The 24157-nt window shown below is 41.1% G+C and overlaps 1 protein-coding gene across 1 annotated transcript in view; it reads left to right on the forward strand.

Moving 5' to 3' along the window:
* The first annotated feature begins 2149 nt into the window (after positions 1-2149).
* rasgef1ba (RasGEF domain family, member 1Ba) overlaps positions 2150-24157 on the forward strand; it is a 79295-nt gene continuing 57287 nt past the window's right edge. The window contains exons 1-5 of the mRNA XM_034171188.1: positions 2150-2431; positions 12484-12666; positions 15719-15841; positions 15983-16120; positions 21781-21996. Of these exons, the coding sequence (XP_034027079.1) occupies positions 12490-12666; positions 15719-15841; positions 15983-16120; positions 21781-21996 (654 nt within the window). The 5' untranslated portion in view covers positions 2150-2431; positions 12484-12489. The remainder of the gene's footprint in view (positions 2432-12483; positions 12667-15718; positions 15842-15982; positions 16121-21780; positions 21997-24157) is intronic.

A 24157-nucleotide genomic window follows, 5' to 3' on the forward strand; every position in this document is an offset into this window, starting at 1 on the left:
AAAACAAAAAATAAAAAACGATTAATTGAAAAAAAATCAACCGATTAATCGATTACTAAAATAATCGTTAGTTGCAGCCCTAGTTTTATTTACGAGGGAGAGCATTTTACCGATTAAATGTGAATAAGCCAGTTTTGAGTTTCTCAGTGCACATGTGTTTTCAAAACTGGTGACAGTGTTACTTTGTGCACAGCAGAACAACGTTGTCAGTTGCTTGAGGCCCTAATTTTGTATTTTATTGACTGTACAACCAGTGACACAGCACCCATTTGGCGCATTTACCGGATTAGAACAGATCAAAATACTACAGAAGACAAAGAATTTTTACTTGACAGTTTGAAGTGAGTTTTCTTTGTTTCAGTGGGCTTCATACCCATTAAAATTCACTAGAATATACAAAATTTAACTTGCTCTTTTAAAAAATTTCTGGGGAAGATCCCACAGACCCCCCATAATCAATACTGTGTTTTTACTTGACAGTTTGAAGTGAGTTTTTGTTGTTTCAGAGGGCTTCATACCATTACAATTCACCAGAATATACAAAATTTGACTTGCTCTTTTAAATTTTTCTGGGGGACCACCCCTAGACCCCCCAGAATCAAGACTACACCCCGCCCCCCACCACCCTTTTATGTACCTTTAAGTTCAGGTTTTGCATTCTTTTTATGCTTTGTCTGTCTGTCCTTAGAGGCTATTTAGAATAGATTTGTATATTGTATAATGTATTTATTTATTTATTTTCCTCTGGTCTTACGTTTGCCTTATTCCTGAAAGATCTTGTAATAGCAGTGTGGGAAATGTGAATCCAAGTCTGTAGTTGGCGAGAAACTGAACTGGAAGTCATCCAACAATTTTGCCTGAATTCTTTATAGTGTAACATTGCATTCTGTGTAATGGCAAAACACTGAATTCTGTTATGACTTTACAAAAACAAGTGTTCTCTGAATTTGTTTTTAGTTTGTTTTTTTGTAACATTAGGATAGCATTTTTACAGATTCTTTGCAGATGTAAAATGTACAAAAATCCAGCTCTTCCTGTCATAAATGGTCTGTATGTATAATGCTTTTCCACCTGATGCAGTGCTCACAGTGCTTTACAGTGATGCCTAATATTCACCAGTTCACATGCACACACTCACTCACCGATATTGGTGTGCTGCCGTGCAGGGCGCTCAACTGCACACCAGGTCGTAACTTGGTGATTAGGGACTTTGTCCAAGGGACTTGAGTGATTTTTCATTTTGTGAGGGAATCAAACCAAGATTCCTCCAGTCGCAAGCCCACGTCTGTACATTCACCTTCCAGGCAGAATTTCATATTGTAACAACATGAAAACGGGAATGGGGGATGTCACGTTGTCTTTGTGTTCATAATTATGGGGGAAAAAACAAACCGGGAAAGGATTCCAGTTAATCTCTGTACGGTTTAACATTGAGGACTTCTATTGCTAAAGTGGCTGGTTTGTGACCAGAGGATCCTCTGTTCAAATCCCTGTCACACAGGAAAATTCTTGGTGAAGGCTCCTAATCCCCAAGTTCCTCCCAGCGTGCCATTGAGCACATTGCGCAATGACTTTGGTATATGTGAATGTGAAGCATCATTTTAAAGCACTACAGAAATGCAGTTTATTCACCACAATCTCTGTTTTTCTTAATTATTTAAGGAAATTAAGTCCAAGACATATTCAGTCATTTTACAAATGTTTATGTGTTTATCCCGACTTGTCGCAAGAGAAGTGGCTGTAAAAGTAATGATTTTCTATAAATTCATCAAACTGGGCTAATAATTGTTGTAGCGGATTTTTTTTTTATTCAACATTGAAAAACTTTTTTTGTTGTTCAGAAAATTCATTTTATTAAATAATCTGACGATGCAAAATTGGTTCTTTACCATTTTATTGTGAAGGTTTTAAATTGTGTGAGTAGAGTTGAGGGCTGCTGATCACTGAGCAGCTCAGCAGAGTAACGATGAATTAATTATGATTCTAATGACTTTATTTAAGCGGTAACTTTGGGTTTGGTGTGAGACAATGAGAGGTTTAAGAGATTAAAAATGAAAGAGAAAACAGTGGGAGGGAGGGGCGTGCGTTCTGGTCTCTGATTGGCTGTCGGCTTTCTCTGAACAAAACCTTGCGGGTCCTCGCGCTCGCAGCTCAGACTGCGCGCGGCGCACAGACGCACCTGACCTCGTGGATTTTACTGCACTCTTATTCGTTCACCCGTTTTTGTTTTCTTTTGCTTTATTTTTGCTTTGCATGTTGGTTCGTTTGTTGGTTCTTGACACGCTGCTGGGAATTGTCTCTTACTTTTTTCTTTGGTTACTTTCCACCCGAGTACCGCCGGTGATGGTGCTGTGAGCGCGCGCGCGCGTGCCGAACTGCCTACGCGCACGTTTTCTAAAGGATTCAAAGAGCTGGATTTGTGCTCGGTGAGGTGAGTGCGCGCGCTGCATGCATACATTTGATTTAACAAAACTATTACATTGGTATTTAACCCAGATATATACCTTTAATCTGGTACTAATACCTTTGATGGAGTACTTTAGATACTTCAGACGTGTACTGCTGACCCGAGATAATAGAATAAATCATTACTGTCGTGCAGTGTAATATGCTGATCTAAGAAACTGCATTTATAGAGTATTTTGTTGACCTGAAATACTGCCTTAGTATTTAGAATACTTCAATCGCTTGGTACTACCCAAAATACAAATACAGTAACCATGATGCTGTGTACTAAAACGCAATAACTAATCTAAGAAACTGACACTTCTGACCTGAAACTCTCCTTAGTATTTAGAGTACTTCATTCATCCAATACCACCCAAATGCAGTAACTTACTCTGTGATGCTGCATACTGAAATGCGATATAATGACCCAAGAAACTGCATTCTGGTGACTTGAAATGGTACCTTTAGAATACTTACTGATTTGAAATACTACTCTAATATCTAGAGTAGCCCTGAGATGCTTCTTTAATGCTTAGAGTACCTTACTGCTCTGAGATGCTACCTGAATATTTACAGTACTTTGGCAAACGTAAGATGCTGCCCTAATATTTAGAGAACTTTGTTGATCTTGAATATTACCTTCTAGAGTGTTTTGTTGACCTGAGACACTAACTTATATTTAGAGTACCTTATTGATCTCAGCTGCTGCTTTTATGTTTATTGTACTTTGTTGATTCAGGAGACCTAAACTAAATATTTAGAGTTGGTGCAAGGCAGTACTTTTATGTTTTAGATATTTTAATTTGACTGTTGGTTTCTTCACTTTGGTATTCTCTGAGCTCCGTTCTGATCCAACATGTTGGCTGAACTTGACCTGCAATACAACATTCTTATGGTTTGTTAGCATTTGCAAAATAGCCGTTGGCCTTTTTGGACCCTGAGATTCTGGGTACATTCCAGTAATGAGTCTCCCCCCCCCCCCCACCCCCACTCGTTGGCAGAGGTCTATTTTTAAACCCACTACCTTCTGGCTAAAGGGGCTTAAGAGGATTCCGTCCTGCAGCACACTGAGGGATGATGGAACTTAATCTCAATCAAACTGTGGTTCTCTGTTCCAATCATGTGTCTTAATCATGTGCAGACAACATAGTTCATTTTATTTGTCCAGAATGTGTTCCTCTGACAGTCGGTGAATTATCGATGTTGGGAATTTCGCTGCAGTCAGATTGTCAAAAATGAGAAGCCGATGTCAGAAACATGTTCAAAGTGGCAGTTGGATGATTTGGTGAAAGCATTGATGACCTGCAGGGTTTTGGGAATGATGTCATGAACATTGCTGAATAGACATTTGTGGAATTTGACTTTGTTTGAACAACCTTTGGATTCTGACACCTGACGTCAAAGTATCAACTAGTAACTGAGTACAGATTACTGCAGCAGCCCAACTGTTAATTACTTTTACAAGGAGCTGTCAAGGCTGTAAAATATCACATTATATTAACAAAATAATTAAATGTTCCCAAATGGATGGAGTTGTGTTTTAATAATAAGTCAGAACTGGCTTAGTGTAAACCCAGTAAAAAACAGTTTTCTAGTTTCGGGAGTTTTAAACCAGTCAAACAGGTAATATCTGGATTGAACATCTTAAAACATCTTAAATACACATTAAACCAATTTGTCCACACTATAAACTGATTTCTTTTGGCTCCTCCCATTTTTGGTCAGGGTCATTGTCACCATGGCTCCAGTGTGGATCCGTTTGACTTCGCACAAGCTTTGAACAGTTTGTCCACACCGTAGAACTGTTAACCGATTGGTTTGTTCCAGATTAGGTTCCCATAACCTTAGGCCCATAACCCTCTGCGCCATCAAGACCCCAACCAGATTTCAGTGTTATCAACAAATATAGGCCCTACTCTATCAAATGCAACTGAAAAAACATTGGGGTCTTAATGGTGCTGGCCACCAGGGGGCACCAAAGTCCTCAACTTGCCCAATTTTGAGGAAGTTTAGCGCCACCTGGTGGCCCGCGCCATCAGCCTTTTTTAACGAAATTTGCAGGAGTGGATAAACTAACATCTCTACTTTATAGAACAGTTTGCAGAATTTTGGGGAGTCCTATTATGCTGGTTTGATTTTTTATTCAGTTCATTGAACACATGCTCTCTAACCCAATTGCATGAAATACCACATGAATGTATGTATGATCTGATGATATTTTCTTTTGATTCTCATTCCCTTATGTACAGTCAATCCAATACTTGTGTATTGTTATCATTTGCTGTGGGAACACGCTTGTGAACATGTCCTGTTCAATAGAACATAAGAATTTTTAAGTTCTTTTTCCCATACATAAATACTCAAGTCTGCCAATGGAAAAGGCAATTTGAGGCATATCCAAGTAAGTCATGCATGAACTCTTGTACTGGAGATGACGCAGATCGAGAGACAAATGTCTGACCAATGACCTGATTTTAAAGGGGTATCAAATCAATATAAGAAGAGTCTCATATGCACATTTGTAGATGTGCATACGAGAAACACGACACAAATTTCTGTTTTGCAGAACTAACCGGTGCCGGTGTTTTTATGTACAGATTAAGCTACACTGGTTTTAACTTTCGCAGCTAAAAATCAGTGTTGTCTTCATTGACATGCACAGTCAGCTGCAGTACCTCCACGTTGCCACCAGGGGCAGTGTTACATTCATTGTCATAAAGTGCAGAAGAAATGGAAAAAGCCTGGAGTGAAAACAGTTTTCATCCTGTTAACATAGCATCTTCTCTCTCTGCTAACGCCGTTATCTGGTTTGCCGTGTGCCGAAATTCACCTTTTCCTTGATATTTCTTGTATTTTTGTCGCAGGTCAAGCCTGTCGCGTGACTGCAGAGGTACATTCAGCTAATCAGATTTTTTTGCACGTTATCATGCGCTGTGCATCAGCCAGAAACAACGTAGACATGCAGCAGCATGGTGACAAAACTGGCCTTTAGCAGTGTCCCAATTCTAACATTCTTCGGAACACTACGAAAGTAAAAATAAGCCTCGATGTATCGGCGTGCCTCATTTGTTTTGCCTCTCTGCTGCTCCATCTGTGTGCTGCAAGCGACAGATGTGACTTAAATTGAGTTCCAGGGAATCCAAACGCTGCCCTGCTTGCCAATATTAGCCAAGCATCAGGCGATATGAGGTGCATTAGGTCACGTAAGACCCCAAGAGCAGTGATTTGAATATGTTTAAGGCATTTTTTTTTTTGTTGTGTGTGTGTGTGTGTGTGTGTGTCACTAATTCCAGCAGATGTCACACTGCCATCTAGTGTTTTGGTGGTCTAAGTTATCGCTGCAGCAACAGATAACTTGCACGTTGTACATAATGTTGTACATGGTAACAGATGGCGAGTGCGCTGTAACTGTGCAGGAATTTACAAAAGTCAAAATAAAGTAATTTAACAGCAGCATAACAGACTGAAATAGAGAATCTGAAAGTTGTAGGTACTTTTCCAGTGCAGTTTTACCTGCAGGATGTTTTCGGAGTTGGGAGTGGGGGGAGATTCATGAGCCATCAGCATGTGATGATGTCGGGCGACAGGATCCATTATGGAAGCTGTGAGGTTTGCCGCTCAGACAAACAGCTGCGGATGCTCATTCAAGCCAGACGCTGCTGGTGCGAAAACCTCAGCCTGTGGAGTGGAGCTGCTCTGGGATATGTGAGGGGTGAAAGGAAAAGTCAATTTAATGAATATTCTTTTGTGCCCTCAGAGTTTAATCAGTCACTCATCTAAAACAGGCTGCAGACGATAAATATGAATAAGCTCAGTTGTTTGGTCTGCTGTTAAAAAAAGGGGGGTGGATTATCATGTTTCAGACTCTGGAGTACCCAATTATTGATCTGGAGCTTTAATAAATATTCACAATTGAAATTATCGAACATGTAGTTTCGATCAGACATACTGAAACAGAAATGCAATATTTTTGTTTTTGGATTGAGTGCATAACTTCATTCTTCCGTAAAAGTCTAAATATAGTGTCAAGTATTTGTGACGATGCAGAACGCGTCACTCTTTTTTTAGATGACTTCCATTCTTCCACTGGGGCCTCTTTGCTGAAGTGTTCCTTCCTGCTGCCGTCACTCAGCCCTCTCTCACCATTGTTTCCTCAGATGGTGCATGAGTGAGATTCCTCGTGTCCTCTCAGTGTTTACACAGAGTGGGGGAAGCTGCTGATTTACTGCAGGTTCCTCGAGTGTCACTATGTCGGGGTCCTGTGTGATCCAACACACGGCCAAATTCCAGCAAGCCCTTCAGGTAAAGGCCCTTGATTAGTCGTCTCTACAGCTCATTGGTAAGACAGTCTCCATTAGAGCCCAATCGATATTAATTTTTGGGAGCTGATAACGATATTAGGGTGAGAAAATTTTTTGATAACGACATATCTGCCAATTTATACATAAAAAATGAAACTTGATTATAAATAACTATAAATACAGCTAACCAACGCACATCACTCTGCCATCACAATGTCTTCACTTAGCAATAAAAATGCGACTTATTGTCTATTTTGGTCCGTCTAGCAAGAGATGTAGCGACCACTTGTCTCTTGCCACTATAAAACACCTACTCTGATTGAAAATAAATGGCAGCTGGTCACTTTGCCTCTGTCTCTTGTAGCTAATGTGACCAAGGGGTGATGGGGGTCCCAGTCATGCTTGACTGCTTTATAAACAATGTCAGGGGAGCGTCCTCTGCTGGACAAAGTACATAATGACAGACCTTCCAACAGCCAGAGTGTTTTTGTTTTCTACATTGTTTATTTTGTAAAATGATTAACAGCCAACATAACGCCGACACAGATATGTTTATGTTTGTGAAAGGCTCATTATTGGTCAATGGACTCTGATTTCCATCGCGTTCATAGAGGGTATCTCCTTTAATTAATTAATTAATTAACTGATCAACTGATCGGGGTTGGTAAGGTTAGACCTTGCTTGTGTGAAGCGCCTTGAGGCAACTTTGTTGTGATTTGGCGCTATATAAATGAAAATAAATTGAAATTGAAAATCAACAACAAAATAGATTTCTGTTTTTCAATTTATTGTTGAAGTAATTTATTTCTGGACTTAGTCCAAACTCCTAATTTATTCTGTTTAATAAAAAAAAAATTGTTTTAAACTGTTTGGAAATGTTCTGAGAATGATTATAAACTAGGTTTAGGTTTTTACAACAGCTTGAAATGTGTTTTAAACAGGTTTATATTTATCTGTCTTTAAAACCAACAGTGAAATATTTAAAGACACTTCACCAAGTCCTATGCAGGCCCATTGGGCTGGTGTTTAGCATTTCTCTGGGCCTGATCCATCATGCAGGTGTTTCAGTATTGAGGACCTGAACAACTGGAGAAGGCCAAAGACATGCCCATGTTTCACCTCACTGTGGAAGATAGATGGTGACTTTTGAGAGGTAGATATGGACCAGTGGGCTGCTTGGGTGGTTGTCTTCCAAGAATCTGGGTGGTTACTTGGTGTGATGGATGTGGAGACCCACATGTTTTCAGACCTGAGCTCACCTGATTGCTCTCATTCATCTTAAACTCTGTTCTCACAGTAGTAGAGCTGTGGAGTCTTTATTTAGACTTATGGAATGGGGGAAAAAAACCCAAACATCTTTTAGCTCTGAGGAGCATTTTAGCTTCACTTCACCTGCTTCACTGTCACTTTGTGTGTGTGTGTGTGTGTGTGTGTGTGTGTGTGTGTGTGTGTGTGTGTGTGTGTGTGTGTGTGTGTGTGTGTGTGTGTGTGTGTGTGTGCGCGCGCGCGTGTGCGAGTGTGTGGCTAGGGGTCTGAGCCTGAAGCTCTGATACAGGGTCAGCACCACACCACACCAAAAGTTCTCAGGTGCTGCACCATGGTACTTTGGCATCATGTCAACAACCACCTGTAAGCACAGTGGGCAATATTGAGAGGTCAGAAATCCTACTGAGGTCACCTCCATAACAGTTATCAGGTGTTTATACAGAGTCAAACACCAGCAGCAAAATTTGTTTGTTTTCTGAGAATAACACAACTTGTTTAAGTGATGAATTAGCAAAAAGATCTGCCTGTCCAAACATCCATATTGAGACAGATGGCTACACACGGCCAGCGAGGCTGTAATTGAAACCATCCCTCCTAAAGTGGGAGGCGAGCTGTGGCATTTTGTTTGTTTACCATCAGCTGCCACCCGCCCAGCAGCAAAACTAACAGCAGTGTGCTAAGTGTTTGCTTTTGTCAGGCATGAGGACTCGACATGTGGTCTTCTTCGTCCGCCCACTGGTCCTACACCATCACTGCTACTGCACGCCACACCTGGAGGCTAAATGTAAATCACACACTCTCAGAAGTTGCTGCTTGTAACCTGCCGCTGCTTTGTTGTGAGGATAACGGCGAAAGCTGCAGCTGCTGCTGCAAAGAAAAGGTGATGGTGGAGGTAGTGTTTTTTCTCCCACTAACTAATTTATGTTTCAGGATCAGCAGTCATCCTGATTTTTGTAAATTAAACTTAAGTCTGCATGAGGTGCAGCTGGTGAAGACTGCACCTCCACACCAGGATTTATGGGGGCGCTCTTGTGCAAGTATGCCATAAAATGATAAGTTCTCTTGTTTAAGTGTGTTATTCTGCTTTCATAACCGCTTCATTGTAATCATGCTGATACTGGCACAGCTTTCAATTTCAACCATTGTTTGTGTACATTGTGCCAGATTATGATGACACCAGCTGTGAGTTGTGGTACTCACTATCAGCTACAGAGGCAGTATAACTGCAGGAGAGATACAAAGCCCTGGTTACACCAAATAATGAACGATGAATAATGAGTCATGTAGTGTTTTTTTTTCTTTTGTACAAGTTATTCAAGAAACGTGGGAGAATAGGGGCTCTTAGAGGCCCTTGGAGGCAGATTATTTGGAGGCCTCTAATGAGGCTCATCTCTGAGTGTGGCGTTAATTTCAAGAAGTTCAAAATGTAGCAAAAAATAGCACAGGACAATTTGTGTATGAGGTACTACGAGGACAAACGAGGATGATGGAGACATGTTAGTGGTGAGTACGAGGCTGTTAGAGGCCCATTATCCGAGTACCTGGCGGCTACGAGGACAGGGCTTAAGGAAATAGAAAAGAGATGGAATGACTTGGCAGCAAAAACAACATGAAAATGGCAGGAGTTTTTGATGAGAAGCCCAGAGTTTGTTGTTGTTTTGTTTATGTGCACTGTGGTGAAGTAACATATTAATCATTCATCCTGTGTTTATCTTTGAGCCTGACCAATATATCTGCTCATCAGTATTGGTGTTATTTTTGCCGAACGTTTAGTTTAAGGAATATGCAGTACAGAAAACCATTTTAGCTGTTGTAAATAGTGTCATTATGTAGTTTGTCCAACAGAGGCTTACAATGCTGTCAAGTATGGCTGGGACCCCCATTGCTACTTTCTCACATTGGCTACAAGTCTGTCTTTCTGCTTTTACTACTGCTTGTTACATACTATGGAAGTGTATTGGCTATGTATTAGATATGCTATGAACATGAAATGTACTTCAGATAACAGTACCTGGTAACTTTTAGGGTGTTCTGCAGTTTTGGCATCAGATTGGATCAGAGTCAACCCACCTGTAATGGTGAAGCAGACCCGTGTTCAGGGAACAACAGAACCTTTTTTTTTTGTTTTCGGTTCTATCGAAACTCTTTCTGAATCTGTGCTAAAGGCACATGGTGCAACAGATGCTCACATCACTGCCTCCTCATGTTTCACAATCTCCATTCTCATGGAAATGGCGACGGCTGTCTGGCTGAATAATAGCAATGGTGTGTGAGTGCATGCGTGTGTTATGTAGCGACGACGCGTGTGAAAGTAGAAGGCTTGGCGATCACATTGTCTCCACAGCCGTCACCTTGTTGCTCTATTCACTTCTTTCAGCTGCAGCGCAGCAGTTGAAATGATCAGTTGGTTGTTTAGCTCAATAGTTAGTTGAGCCCGCTTTTTGTATTTGGTGCAGCGCTTTTTATTTTTTATTTATTTTTGTGAACTCAAGGGTTAAATCAGACCAATACTTGCAGAAAAATCAGCGTTGTGCCATTTAATGTGCAGCACTTCAGCACATTTGCACACGACCAGGACACTCATGTGACCGCCATAAATATCAAGGATGCTCCAATTAGGTTATGTGACCTGCAGAGGTCATGGGTTTCTATAGGCAATGCTGGCAGCATCATCTGCTCATACAGACTCTTATCAGGTTTATTTATTTTTTCCTGTTTTTGCATCCAGTAAAATTACTTTGTAGCTGTCTTGAACATGGATTAAAATTGAGCTTCCTTAAAGTGTTCCTCCACGTGATGGTTTCTCTCTGCAATGAGCTGTGGGCATCACGCTGAACAATGTGATGGTTTCTCTCTGCAATGAACTGCGGGCATCACGCTGAACAATGTGATGGTTTCTCTCTGCAATGAACTGCGGTCATCACGCTGAACAATGTGATGGTTTCTCTCTGCAATGAACTGCGGGCATCACGCTGAACAATGTGATGGTTTATCTCTGCAATGGGCTGCAGGCATCACGCTGAACAATGTGATGGTTTCTCTCTGCAATGAACTGCGGTCATCACGCTGAACAGTGTGATGGTTTCTCTCTGCAATGAGCTGTCGTCACTGTTGTAATCCACCTCAGCACTGAACAAAGCCTGGTGTTACTTTAAATCGCAGAACTTCAAAGTAGAGCCACAGTGCAGAGACGAGATGTAACAATGGAACTTAGCACAAATAAGTAGATTTGTGCATCTGTTTGCCGATTGATGCAAGCACTCAGCTCCAGGATGGTTTCAGCTCCAGTGTTACTCTTTTTTTTCAGGTGGGTATTAGGACATCCATGTTTACTGGTTTTCCTTTGATTACTGGAGAAATTTATTCTGCCACCAAAGAAACAATTGAGCTGAAACAAATCACTGAACTGTTTCCTTTGGGGTGTGTGCAGGGAGGGGGGGCAGGTGCACTTTGTATCTCCTGGTGTCTGTGTTCAGCATTACAGTCCATCAGCCTGAAAGACTTCCTGTCACTGCAGACAGCCACATTGTCGGGGGTTGTGATAGTAGTGGTGGTGGTGGTGGGGGGGGGGGGGGGGGGGGGGGGGGGGGGGGTTGCATTCTGTGTTGAACCCCCAAAGTGAAACACTCCTTTGTGTGTTTTCTCAGCCACATTGCACAAGCCTGTATTGCATGAGACAGAGCCAGAGTGGCAGGGTCAAAGGTCAGGAGGTTGGTAGCCTGGCAGGGGTGTGTTTGTGCTTCTATACTTGTGACAGCCAGCTTGAAATTTACGCTTCAGACGGAGTTCATTTTAACACGTTGCATCCTGCTGCTGTTGATTTGTAAATGTTAAATGTAGCTCGCTGTAAATCTGTGGATGTATGTGATCTTTTGCGACTTTGTCCTGGAGGGTAGTTGTGGGGGGTACACTGATCGGATCCGCACAGCTCCAACTGGACCATGATCTGCCCGGTTGTTTGCACCAGAGCTTGAACACGTAAAAAAAAAAAAAAAAAAAAAGAACCTCACCAACTGAACCAAACTTTCCAGAAAAACCTGAAGAAGGCAAAATGTACTCCATTATGGATTAGAAAAGATCTTGAATAACTGCAGCCTGAAAAATGTTTTTACTTCAAAGTTTTAGTTCTGACACACAGTGAAGCTGTAAACCAGAACCAAGAAATCCTTCTTACTGAATTTGCTCAGTGTACCTGACTTGCTTACTTAAAAAAAAAAAACAGTTTGTATTTCAAATCCTCTTTTTTTTTGGAAGTCATCACATTTGTACATAAAAAACCCAACCTTAAACCAGACATTTTAAAATAGACAACGCAAGGACGGGGTTTACCAAGAGGTGGAACTGTCCCCACAACAAACCTCTGCTGTCTGTGTTTATGTCTCGCAGCTATTCTGAGTTCTGGGTTTTCCCGCGTCTGTGGGTCAACATCTGTCAGACTTTAACTGTTTGTGTCCTCTGTCTGCCGCAGGACAACATGCCTCAGACACCACCATTCACAGGACAGGTGGGAACCGGCAGCTACAACAAGAACCTGTACCAGACCAAGGACGAAGGCTTCGCTGGCCTCTATTACCATGACAACAACCTGGTGTCAGGTTCTCTGGAGGCCCTCATTCACCACTTAGTCCCGACTGTGGACTACTATCCAGATGTGAGTTTTTATTTTATATCTCTGACGATCTTTCATCCCTGTTGGTTTGTTTTCTTTTGCCTCTTCAGTCTGAGTTCATTGAAGCTTTTATTTTTCTGTTTGATCTGCCTGAGACGCTCTTGGAGACTTTCAAGTCCCAAGGTGACTTTGAATTTTGTCTTTCTGTCTTTGTCTTTCTCTTCTGCTCGTGTATCATGCATTAAAAAGTTTAGGTCCCCCGTCTGCTGTTTAGCTCATAAAATAATCATTCAAGTGAAATATTTTGTGCTACAACAAAGCAAGGGTTTGGTTCTTGATTGTATTTCATTGTCTTGATGACACTTTCATAATGTGCTCTCATAGCTGTTGGATTGATGCACATTTTACACTTAAAGCATTATTACCGTACTTCCGAGAGCATAAGTCACATGTGTCAAAAAATCCCTCTCGAAGAAGAAAAACTCAAATATGCATATGTTGGCAATGGAGTTTTTATGTATTATAATCTCTTTAATTTGTGGTTTTTGTACATTGTTGTTGTGTATAGGGCTGAAACGATTAGTCGAGTAACTTGAATAATTCGATTACAAAAAATGTTCGAGGCAAATTCTGTGCCTCGAAGCTTCGTTTAACGTTGTAGTAGATATGCCAGGCCTGTGTGTGGCACTGTAATGTCCCCAGAAAAACAAACAGAAGAAGACAAGAGCATGCATGAGTCGTGTAAGCACTAGTAAAATTTGCACAATAGCTACAGGTTTCCAACAGGACACACAGAGTGAAATAAAGCCTTTTTGGAGAAAAATGGTCCACGCTGATCATCTGAAACAGCTTACCGCGCATTTAAAGCGAATCAGTGTGTTTGTCTGTTTAAAAAAAAAAAAAAAACTGTTTTGTCCGCTGCCTGATCTCCACTCTACGTGGGGGTGGCTCTTCGCGTGGCGGCCGGTGGCTGCCTGTCTCTGCCCGGTGTGAGCGGCTCAGCACTGCCCTCGCAGCTCCGTCCCCGGCCAATTGACCGTCTCTGAAAGAAGTCCACTCTTCCTTCTGTGTTTTGCTCCGACTCACACTGAGTGTTTTGCTTTTTAACTTTCGCTTTTTTGGGCAACACGTAACGCTTCACAAAAACAGTAACTCAAATAAAATGATAATAATAATAATTATAAAAAAAACTGACTGTGAGCCTTGCATTTTACAAGTTGGGGAAAACAAAAAACAGAAAGCCACATCCCATTGCCATTTCAGCAAAATGTCTTTGGGGACTTTGGCTGAGCTCCTGACACCAGGAAAGATGCAAAACTTGTGAAGATGTGAAAAAATAAATGATTACCCAGGAAAACAGAAAGGGATAGACTAAATTTGACAATCTCCGTGATGATGCAGCGACATTGTGCCATTGCTTATGTTGTTAAAAACACGTAAGTACTTTTTATCTGATTACTCGATTAATCGACAGAATAATTGATAGAATACTTGATTACTAAAATAATCGATAGCTGCAGCCCTAGTTGTGTACTTTTTATCCCCTGCTCACCCAGCACCCAAAGGGGGATTATGTTGTGGTGATTTCCGTCTGTCTGTCGGTAGGTCCATCCCAAAAAGGGTATAAACATTCTGAAATCAGCTACTCTCACATTTTTAGGAGGAATTTCATGAGACTTGGTACAAGTTCTTGTTATAGTTTGGTAATATACATATTATCAGCTCTTTCGAGTTGGGCCCATTTTACCAGAGTTATGGTCTTGATTAACAAATCTAGACTCCATCAGTTTCATGAGTGTGGGTGCCGGCATTCTGAAATCAACTCATCTCACATTTTTAGTAGGAATTTGTGGAAACTTGATACAATTCCTTGTTATAGGTTGGTAATATGCATTTTGTAATATTATTCAACACTGACACATTTTGGTAGCGTTAGGGCCAGTGATTAACAAATGTAGATGTTGCCAGTTTCATGAGTTGGTGACTGCATTCTGAAATCAACTATCACATTCTTTGAAATGTTAGAAGAATGTAGCAAGCACTTGTTCCAAAACAGTATTTGCCAACAGGGGATATTTTGCTCTCAGAACACTTTTGTTATTACTATTTGTTCTTTTATTTTGGAGTTCATTTTGTTTAGTGTTTTGATTCCTGGGAAAGTACTGTATAAATAGTTATTATAATTACTATTATTAATAACAAAGTTGTGATTTTTCAGTATATAAGTTATATAACTAATAAAAAAAATTTAAAAAGTGACATATGCTGAAAAATATCGTAACCTTTATTATTCTTTCCTTTTTAGTACAAAGTTCAATCTGAAAAATTATTTACATCATGGTAGTTTTCTTCAAATTCTGTATTTTCTGAGTTTGTCACCTTTTTTCTGTATTATCAGCTCTTTAGTTTCAGATTTTTGTGTATTGTTGTAGTGTACTTTTAATTTAGTGTTTTGAGTCAAGGAAAAGTCCGTTAAAAATAGTTATTGTCAACAATGAATGTTTGATAGAAAATAACCATGACTTATGCTCTGGAAAATACAGTTAAAAACCATAAAATTTATTTTGAATTGTGCACATATTACTTTATTTGCAACAAAGCATGTAAAGTGTTTGACATTAGCATTTGTCCAATTAGAAAATTTGTTTGGACAACAGGAATGCTGTATTCCTTTGACCAAATGGAACAAGTGCTAATGTGTAGTCATCAAATTGTTTATTTTGACTGAATCATTAATGCAGATCGTTTTGGCAAATGATTCCATCATAATTTTTGTCTTGTTTAGTCATAGTTTATAATATGCCATTCTTATTTTATTGATCTTTGGAAATATTTGAATTCTGCATGCAGCAGTGTTTAGTAACTCACACTTTTGGTCAATGGCCTCGGAAGATGGGGTGGGACACACACACACACACACACACACACACACACACACACACACACACACACACACACACACACACACACACACACACACACACACACACACACACACACACACACACACACACACACACACACTCTGCCTCTGGCGTAGAAGAGGCTTGTCAAAAGTTGAGTTGGTTTTCAAGCTGTTTTTTTTTGTCCACAGAGGACGTACATCTTCACATTCCTGCTCAGCTCTCGTCTCTTCATCCATCCGTACGAGCTCATGTCCAAAGTGTGTCAACTCTGCATGGACCAGCAACGACTCAGTGACCCCCACGCTGACAAGGTGGAACAGAACGCGAACATCCAGACTCGCCCACCTCACATGTCATCCAGTTGTTCAGGATCGCCGATGTGTTACTTTGTACCGGGGGCACACTCGGTCAGAAACTGAAGTCTGTTCTTGCTTCCCTGGTCTGTTTGTCAGATGAGAATCAAGAAGATCACCCCAAAGGTCCTGCAGCTGCTGACAGAATGGACAGAAACATTCCCGTATGACTTCAGACATGAGAGGATGATGTGCAGCCTGAAGGAGCTGACCCACCGGCTGGCCAGTGGAGATGAGGTCAGTCCTTTCTCTGTTTGCCTGTTAATTTGTCCCTGTCAGTTCTCTATAACATCTAGATTAAAGTGTGTTTGCGTGTGTCAGTATATATAAACGATAGATTTGGTGAAATTCTATTGTGCCTGCATTGATGATACATGTCCACTAGGTGGAGATATTGCTACATTTCAAGAACCTTGAGACACGACAATGGCCAAATTGTTGCTGATAATAGTAACCAAACAGACCTTTTGGGCTTTTCAATACAGGGTTTACCAGTGTGGAGATTCAGTGATTTCATCTCAACAATTTTCTACCACCAGTATACAATACACGGGGTTCCCTTTGCCAGTGCTCCATCGTTCCACCAAATCTCATAAGAATCAGTCTGGTTGTTGCTGCTGAGAGTTGATACTATTTTCTGGCTTGACTCAAACACAGTGGCGATAATGACACAGTATGAAATGGACTAATCACCATCAGCTGCACCCTGAACAACCAAAAGGACTGAAGATTAAAGATGGAAAAATAAGAATCATGTATTCTTTGAACTTGGACAAGTTTACCCAAGTTCATGTTTGTCCAAAATGTACATGTTTATTAATATGGACATATTTAGGTGTACCTTAGTATACACTAGTAGAGTTCCACCTTAGATTTGAAATTCATAATAGAAGATATACCTTACTGAATTTTCATGGAGAATCTGCTGCAGTTCTTTGCTAAAAGTAAAGGTTTTGTCATTAACAAGTGAGACCATTGACTGGATCACACCTGTAAACACATCCCACGTGCACTGTGTTGGCAAAGAGAGTTTTTTTGGCCTTCAGATGATGCTGTGGTATCTTGAACCATGTGCACGTGTGTTCTGGATTAGCACCACATGCCTCACATGGGTTTTCAATGAATGGTTTATAGATTCACCGATGGTCACAAGCAAAGGAGGATGTTGTTTATCCAAGTTCATGGATTCAAAAACAGAGTGATTTAAGCATTCTTTTTTGTTGCAGGTTCTCCAAATTACTTTATTTTTTAAGTTTCCAATGTTTTGGTTTTCGAGGTCAGAGTCAGATGTTGATTCTTCAAACTGCAGAGCACTGGGAAAGGGTTGGAGTCCGGAATAAATCTCCCAAACATCTGGTCAAAGTGGTTCTCAGACCATAGCCCGGGACCTTGATCTGCACTGTAAGGCTGTCATTATGGATGTGGTTGGATATATCGGGCGGCTGCAGCTGAGAGGAAAACAAGTGCCGCAGTCTTGATTTGAGCTCATTCGATGGAAAGCAGCAGCCGCCTTCTCCGAAAATGTGCAGATTTAAAACCAAAAAAACTCCTTAATTTCAAAATGTGTGACTGATTTATACAAACATTCATTAAATCTGGATTCGTGCAGAATGTCGGAGACACATTTAAAGTTCATTAGTGCTGCTTGGATTCCTGGAAACATCCAGGTCTTGTGTGGAAGTCAGGTGGCACTCCACAGGAGTATGCATCAAACAGCCAGGAAAGCTGAGACCCAGCACTATCATGCAGTCAGTCGCGGTGACTTGATCAGAGCAGCTGTCTGCTGCTACAGGATCAGTTCCAGGGCGAGCGGGAACAGAGTGGCCCCGTTTGCCTCACCGGTGATCACATTGAGCAGATACGATGCTTATAAACGTCAGATGTGTTATCTGTCAGATGTGTCATGATGGGGCTCTTTGCCAGTTCCTGCCCGCCTTCTGTTTGAAGTTGAGATGGAAACTGCAGCTTGTGGTCGAGTTTGGAATAGGAGTTATTGCTCACGTCTTAGTGGTCAAACATGGTTCTTAAACTGTTGGAATCAAGTTCTTCTTCCCCCCAAGGCCCTCACATGAAGGATTTGCTGCTTTTATCGCTTTGTATAATTGTTCATGTTTGGGGGTTGCTACTGTCAGAACTGAAAACCATTTTACCTTCAACATTTTCAGTATTTGTAATATTTTTACAAAATTCCTATTATTGGTTTAACTATTAATCAGGTCCTTAGATAAAATAATATATAGTAGCTGTTTTGTGTGTATATATATATATATATATATATATATATATATATATATATATATATATATATATATATATATATATATATATATATGAGGTCTATTAGAAAAGTATCCGACCTTATTATTTTTTTCAAAAACCATATGGATTTGAATCACGTGTGATTGCGTCAGCCAAGCTTGAACCTTCGTGCGCATGCATGAGTTTTTTCACGCCTGTCGGTTGCGTCATTTGCCTGTGAGCGGGCTTTGAGTGAGGAGTGGTCCACCCCTCTCGTTGTTTTTTTCATTGTTTAGGAATGGCTCAGAGACTGCCGCTTTGCTTGATCAAAATTTTTTCAGAAACTGTGAGGGACATCAAAGTGGACACCATTTGAGAAATTCAGATGGTTTTTGGTGAAAATTTTATGGGCTTCAAAGAGATTACGGAGTGTTACTGTCACTTTAAGGATGGCCCAGAGCGACTGGTGGTGCGCCGTGCTCCGAAGCCGCCATCGACAGCCTGAGCGACCATTTCATTTCTAAACGGATGGCTGTCTGGATCCGTGACCATCGTGTGCCATTTCTCTGGTTATCACAAGAGCTGGACATCATCCATTTTCCAGCAGATTTCACTTTTAACAAGAGATTTTGTCATGGAAAGCCGAGTGGAGGCTTCGCACGTCACAATGGATTCGCTACTGGAGCGAGACAAAACCACCTCCGTTTTGGTCTCACAGGACAGCTTTGAGATGGCGTTCAGACAGCTGTCGGTGGTTTTTCCATCGAGTGATTATCCGAGAAATTGTGGATGTGCCTGGACATGCCAGAATATGTCCTGTGAGGCTTCATCACGGCGTTGCTTTGCGCCATGCGGCACCGCCGCGACGTGCGAAGCCTCCGCTCCTCTTTCCATGACAAAAACTCCTGTAACAGTGGAATGTGCTGTTCATTTCCAAACTGGACGCTGTGTTTTATCCGGGATGCCATCTGGCTAGCACAGGAATTGTGAAAAGACGTGGACATCAGCACTTTTTTGGCACATTGAGACAGACGTACGGAGGAATTCTGCGCGTCGCGGCAGTGCCGCATGGTGCAAAGCAACGCTGTGATCAAGCCTCACAGGACATGTTCTGGCATGTCCAGGCACATCCACAATTTCTCGGATAATCACTCAACGCGACACGCGGAATTCCTCCGCACGTCTGTCTCAATGTGTTGCTCAGCCTGTCGATGGCGGCTTCGGAGCGCGGCGCACCACCAGTCGCTCTGGGCCATCCTTAAAGCAACAGTAACACTCCGTAATCTCTTTGAAGCCCATAAAATTTTCACCAAAAACCATCTGAATTTCTCGAATGGTGTCCACTTTGATGTCCCTCACAGTTTCTGAAAAAATTTTGATCAAGCAAAGCGGCAGTCTCTGAGCCATTCCTAAACAATGAAAAAAACGACGAGAGGGGTGGACCACTCCTCACTCAAAGCCTGTTCACAGGCGAATGACGCAACCGACAGGCGTGAAAAAACTCATGCATGCGCACGAAGGTTCAAGCTTGGCTGAAACAATCACACGTGATTCAAATCCATATGGTTTTTGAAAAAAAAAATAAGGTCGGATACTTTTCTAATAGACCTCGTATATGCATACACACACACAAATGGTATGGTTATGTATATTTGGTCAAGGATGAATGCTGTGAAAACAAAATTGATAGGACAAAGATTTTTTGAGAAATTAGCAATTTTAGCTTACCAGTAAACAATGGACATTGTGCTGAAATGCACCATGGAGATCGGGGTTTGGGGGTTTTAAATGTTATTGTGGTTCATGTTTGTTTAACAGTGTTGTTAGTGTTAATGATTTATTGTGTTTTTGTAGTTCAGTTGGTCTAGTCCATTTAGTTAAGTGTTGTGTTGCTATTACCATGAATGACTTAAGTGTCATGCTCCCGGTACAATAAGTGAAAATTGTAGTTCTTTTAATGTCTTTCGCTTAATGTCTTTTTTTTTGTCAAATTAAAAGCACCTGCTTACAGCAGAATGCAGAAAAGATAAAAAGCTTTGCATGTGTGCAGTTATGATCACGTACAAACTGTGGAGAGCTGATATTTGCCATTTGGTGTGTGTATGTATTTTGAGTCAAGGATCAACGGTGCCAATATCAACTGATGTCAGGGTGCTGCCATGCAAGGTGCTCACTACACATTGGGAGCAACTAGGGGATTAAGGACCTTGCCCAAGGGCCCTTAGTGATTTTCAGGTTAGGCTGTGGTTTGATCCGAGCATCCTCTGGTCTCAAGCCCAAAGCTTAACCACATGGACCATCACCTTCCCCGTGGGATCAGTTGACTTGTGTATCAGGATGAGCACAGATAATTTTGGTGAACTCTTTGGCCTCCTGTCATTCTCATTTTTTTTCCAAGTTGAAGTTCAATCATTGTTCACTAAAATGGTAATTTCCAGTCACACAGATGATTGTTTGATGCGTGGATGTGTCTTTTCATGTCCTCACATCGCGTGGAACCACATTGGCTCTCAACTAATGCATTTGTCTGATCCTGGGAAGTGAATTTTGGAAGAAAGATCTCGCTGTTGCTGCTTCCAGCAGTGTGAGGAAGGTCCATCTCAATTGCTCTCCAGGCACTTTCCGAGGGAATTGTCAATTCCCACCCTGCTGAAGTCAGACGTGTTTGTAGATGTTGGAGGCTGAATTGGCAGCCAGCGCAGGGAGGAGGGATGTGGTCATGGGAAAAGGGCCTCGTCACCGCAACCCTTTTGCGTAACTCATACCGGTGGGATGGAAGCAGGCCATAATACATACGTAACAGGAGTACACAAAATCAAACACACATGAGCGTCTGTGCATGGACCCTTTAATGCAATTTCCAACATGTGTCAGCAGGGGAACAATTATGAAACTGTGGTCTGAACCCTGCTTGATTCTGGGGAGTGTTTGGAATCCTGCACCCCCCAAATCCTTGCAGTCTAGTTTCATGCTCTGCTTCGTAACCTCAGAGACCTTAATGATCCTGGCCGGAACAGACTTGCGTAATATTTTGACTGACCTTCTAAGTGTGTGACCAGAGCGATGTTTTCTTCAAAGTAATTACCGGAGGTTGAGATTTTGAGGGTCGTATTGTGGTTTGAACCAAGAGCTGGCCTCAGTTTGCTCAAATTTCTGCTGACATATAATCAACATGTGCGCACATGCGTGTGTGCATGCATGTGTGCGGTTACTGCTCAGAGCAGTGGTTGGGGAAACCACTGCACTGAAAACGCCTCCAGATGAGCTAAGCAAGGATGTGTGCCTGCAACTGGAGGTTTTGGTCAAATTTCACTCTCATTCTGCTCTTTTGTTGTTGTTGTCTCGCCAAACTTACTAGAAATCTGGCGCAGCTATGTTTATTATAACAAACCTCAGTATGCTTGAGTTTTGTGAATTGTCAGTTTATGCAGGTGTTCATCAAGGCTCTCTATTGGGTGTTCATATATTTGCAAAATTGTATAACAAACAAAAGTCATGGATTAAACTTCTGCAAATATTAAATGCTGTTGGGAAACAGGACATTTTTAAGATTCATAGTCCAACTGTTTGAAACTTGCAGGATTTGATTGTCACATACCAGCAGGTGAACGTCTGACAGAATGTCCTTATTCTCTGTCCTTATTATACCCTTTCCCCAGGTTTACAGAAAAACGGTCACCCAAATGAGCCAGGGGCTAATCAGGAGGTTGACTGTTCTAAGCCAGTATGAGGAGGCGCTAGTCAAGATTAATGCCACAGCAGTTGAGCGGCTGACGGCTCTTAAGGCTAAACCCCAGGCAACCATCCAGAGGGACTTGCTTTCTCTCTGCAATGACCCATTCACTGTTGCCCAGCAGCTGACCCACATAGAGCTGGTAAGAACTGAAAGAAACAGCAGGAATTCTGATGTGTATTCTTGCTTTAATCTTTTTTTTTTTTTTTACTATATACATATCTGATCATTGTGTTCACAATTTTCTAATGGTATGGTATTTTCTGGAGTATGACACACCTCTTAAAGAATGCCTCTTGAAGGGGAAAAACCTGTATATAAATCACACCTTTGTTCTGTATTATCAGCCCTTTAATTGGGTTTTTTGTACATTGTTGCAGATGTCTTCTTATTATTGGCATTTCCCTTTTTATTATAGTAGAGTTTATTTTGTCATCCTTTCATTCCTGGTAAAGTCTGATATATAGTGGTCATTCTAATTATTATTATCAATAACAAAGGTGTGATTTTTTTCAGTATATATGTCGTACTGGAGTGTAATTCGCAGCACCTCCCAAACTAGGAAAAACAAAACAGAAAATCCCAGTGATTTATACTTTGGAAAATAAGGTATATTTTAGCTTGAATGATAATTATTGAGTCAAGAAATCATTTTTCCACAAAGCTGCCGATTTTTTTATTTTTTGTTATTAAAGTAATTTTGTTTTCTTAAAGTACTATTATTTTTGCAGTATATCGCAGAAATACACCTAACTTTGTTGTTGGTAATGGATTCTGAGAAATATGAGTTTGCTTCTTGAAATCTTGTAGGCAAAAAAGGAAGTGCAGGTGTGCACGAGCAGGTTTCCTGCATTGTTTTATCTGTCTAGGAGATATCTAGCGAAAACACTGTGTGAAATATGTCCCAATATGAGGCCTTTCCAATGGCGTCTCTGGCTGCCTTTGATTACTAGCAGAGTCTGTTTCAGGGTCAGAACATCCCATGAGGTGATCGACCACATTTTCACAGAAAATATGTCATGTAGTCTTGTCGCTGTATTTTTGACCCATGTGGCTCAAAATCCCAAACTGTTTCCATACTGGGTAAATTTTTGATTATATTGGCAGCATAAAACTGTGAATTCTTAAATTTGAATACTAAGGAATAAAGTTATAGTTGTGCAGAAGAAATTTCCTGTTATGACTTCAATGGCTAAAAAGATCAAAGAGGAATTATAGGTTTAACATTTTTTGACTCGTGAAATGGAATTTGCACCTTTATTGATGGGGTCGATGTGGTTATCCATTGACTGACTGGACTTTTTCCATTGTGAATATTTAATTGAATGAACGTCATGATGCCTGGACAATGGTTCAGTCATGTTATTACATGATCTTGTATAGATAACTTTTATTGGTTTACTATTCAGCGGCAGTACCAGATAATCTACAGAAACATGGAAAAGAACAGACAAGGTCTGGAAGGCAAACTTTTTCTCAGTTAAAGTTATTGCATCACATCGATCATTTACTGTGATGCTTCAAAACATATTTGCACGTAAATATGAAAAATCCTGATGTGATTGAGGTTCCCCTTACCAAAAAATAGTACTGATAAGTATATAAAAAGTAAACTAGAAGTATACTTGAAACATACTTGCATATACTACTTTTTGGTAAGGGTTATTGGCATGGACCTGGAGACAATAAAACCAAATCAATACCAAGCAGACAACATGAGAAACGAGCAAGCTGATGGTGTGATGGAAGGTGAAATGAACGCAGCTCCTTCCATGTCCGACCTGCTGCTGTATTGATTTGAAATGGTTTGTTCATGGAAAAACAAATGTTACGGGTTCTTCAAGGAACAATCTTCAATATTGTTTTGTCTGAACTGAGTGTTATTATTGTGGTTTAGGGTATTAGTTTTATTGGTGTACAGTTTTACTCATCAGCATTACTGATCAGTTTTGGGACGGTGCTGACAGTTCTGTTAAAAAGCCTAATGAGATGAGGAGCATCAGTTCAGACTTGCCCAAATTGTCATCCCCTGGGGTGGTGTTGGTCTTGTGTGAGCCAGATTCCTGATTCTGTTATGTGGGCCGCTGAAGAGGAGGTACTGCTGGCCCACTACCACCAGAGGGCGCCCTGCTTGGAGTGCGGGCTCCAAGCACGAGAGGGCGCCAGACCCAGAAGAAGTGACAGCTGTCATTCATCCCCTGCACCAGCTGTCACTCGTTCATCATCATCATCACCATCATAAAAGCCGGACTGCAACTCCACCTCCTCGCCGAGAAATCGACTACCGAGAGGTAATTTCTCTG

Source organism: Thalassophryne amazonica, chromosome 5 (assembly GCF_902500255.1).
Source record: "Thalassophryne amazonica chromosome 5, fThaAma1.1, whole genome shotgun sequence".
Lineage (NCBI taxonomy): Eukaryota > Metazoa > Chordata > Actinopteri > Batrachoidiformes > Batrachoididae > Thalassophryne > Thalassophryne amazonica.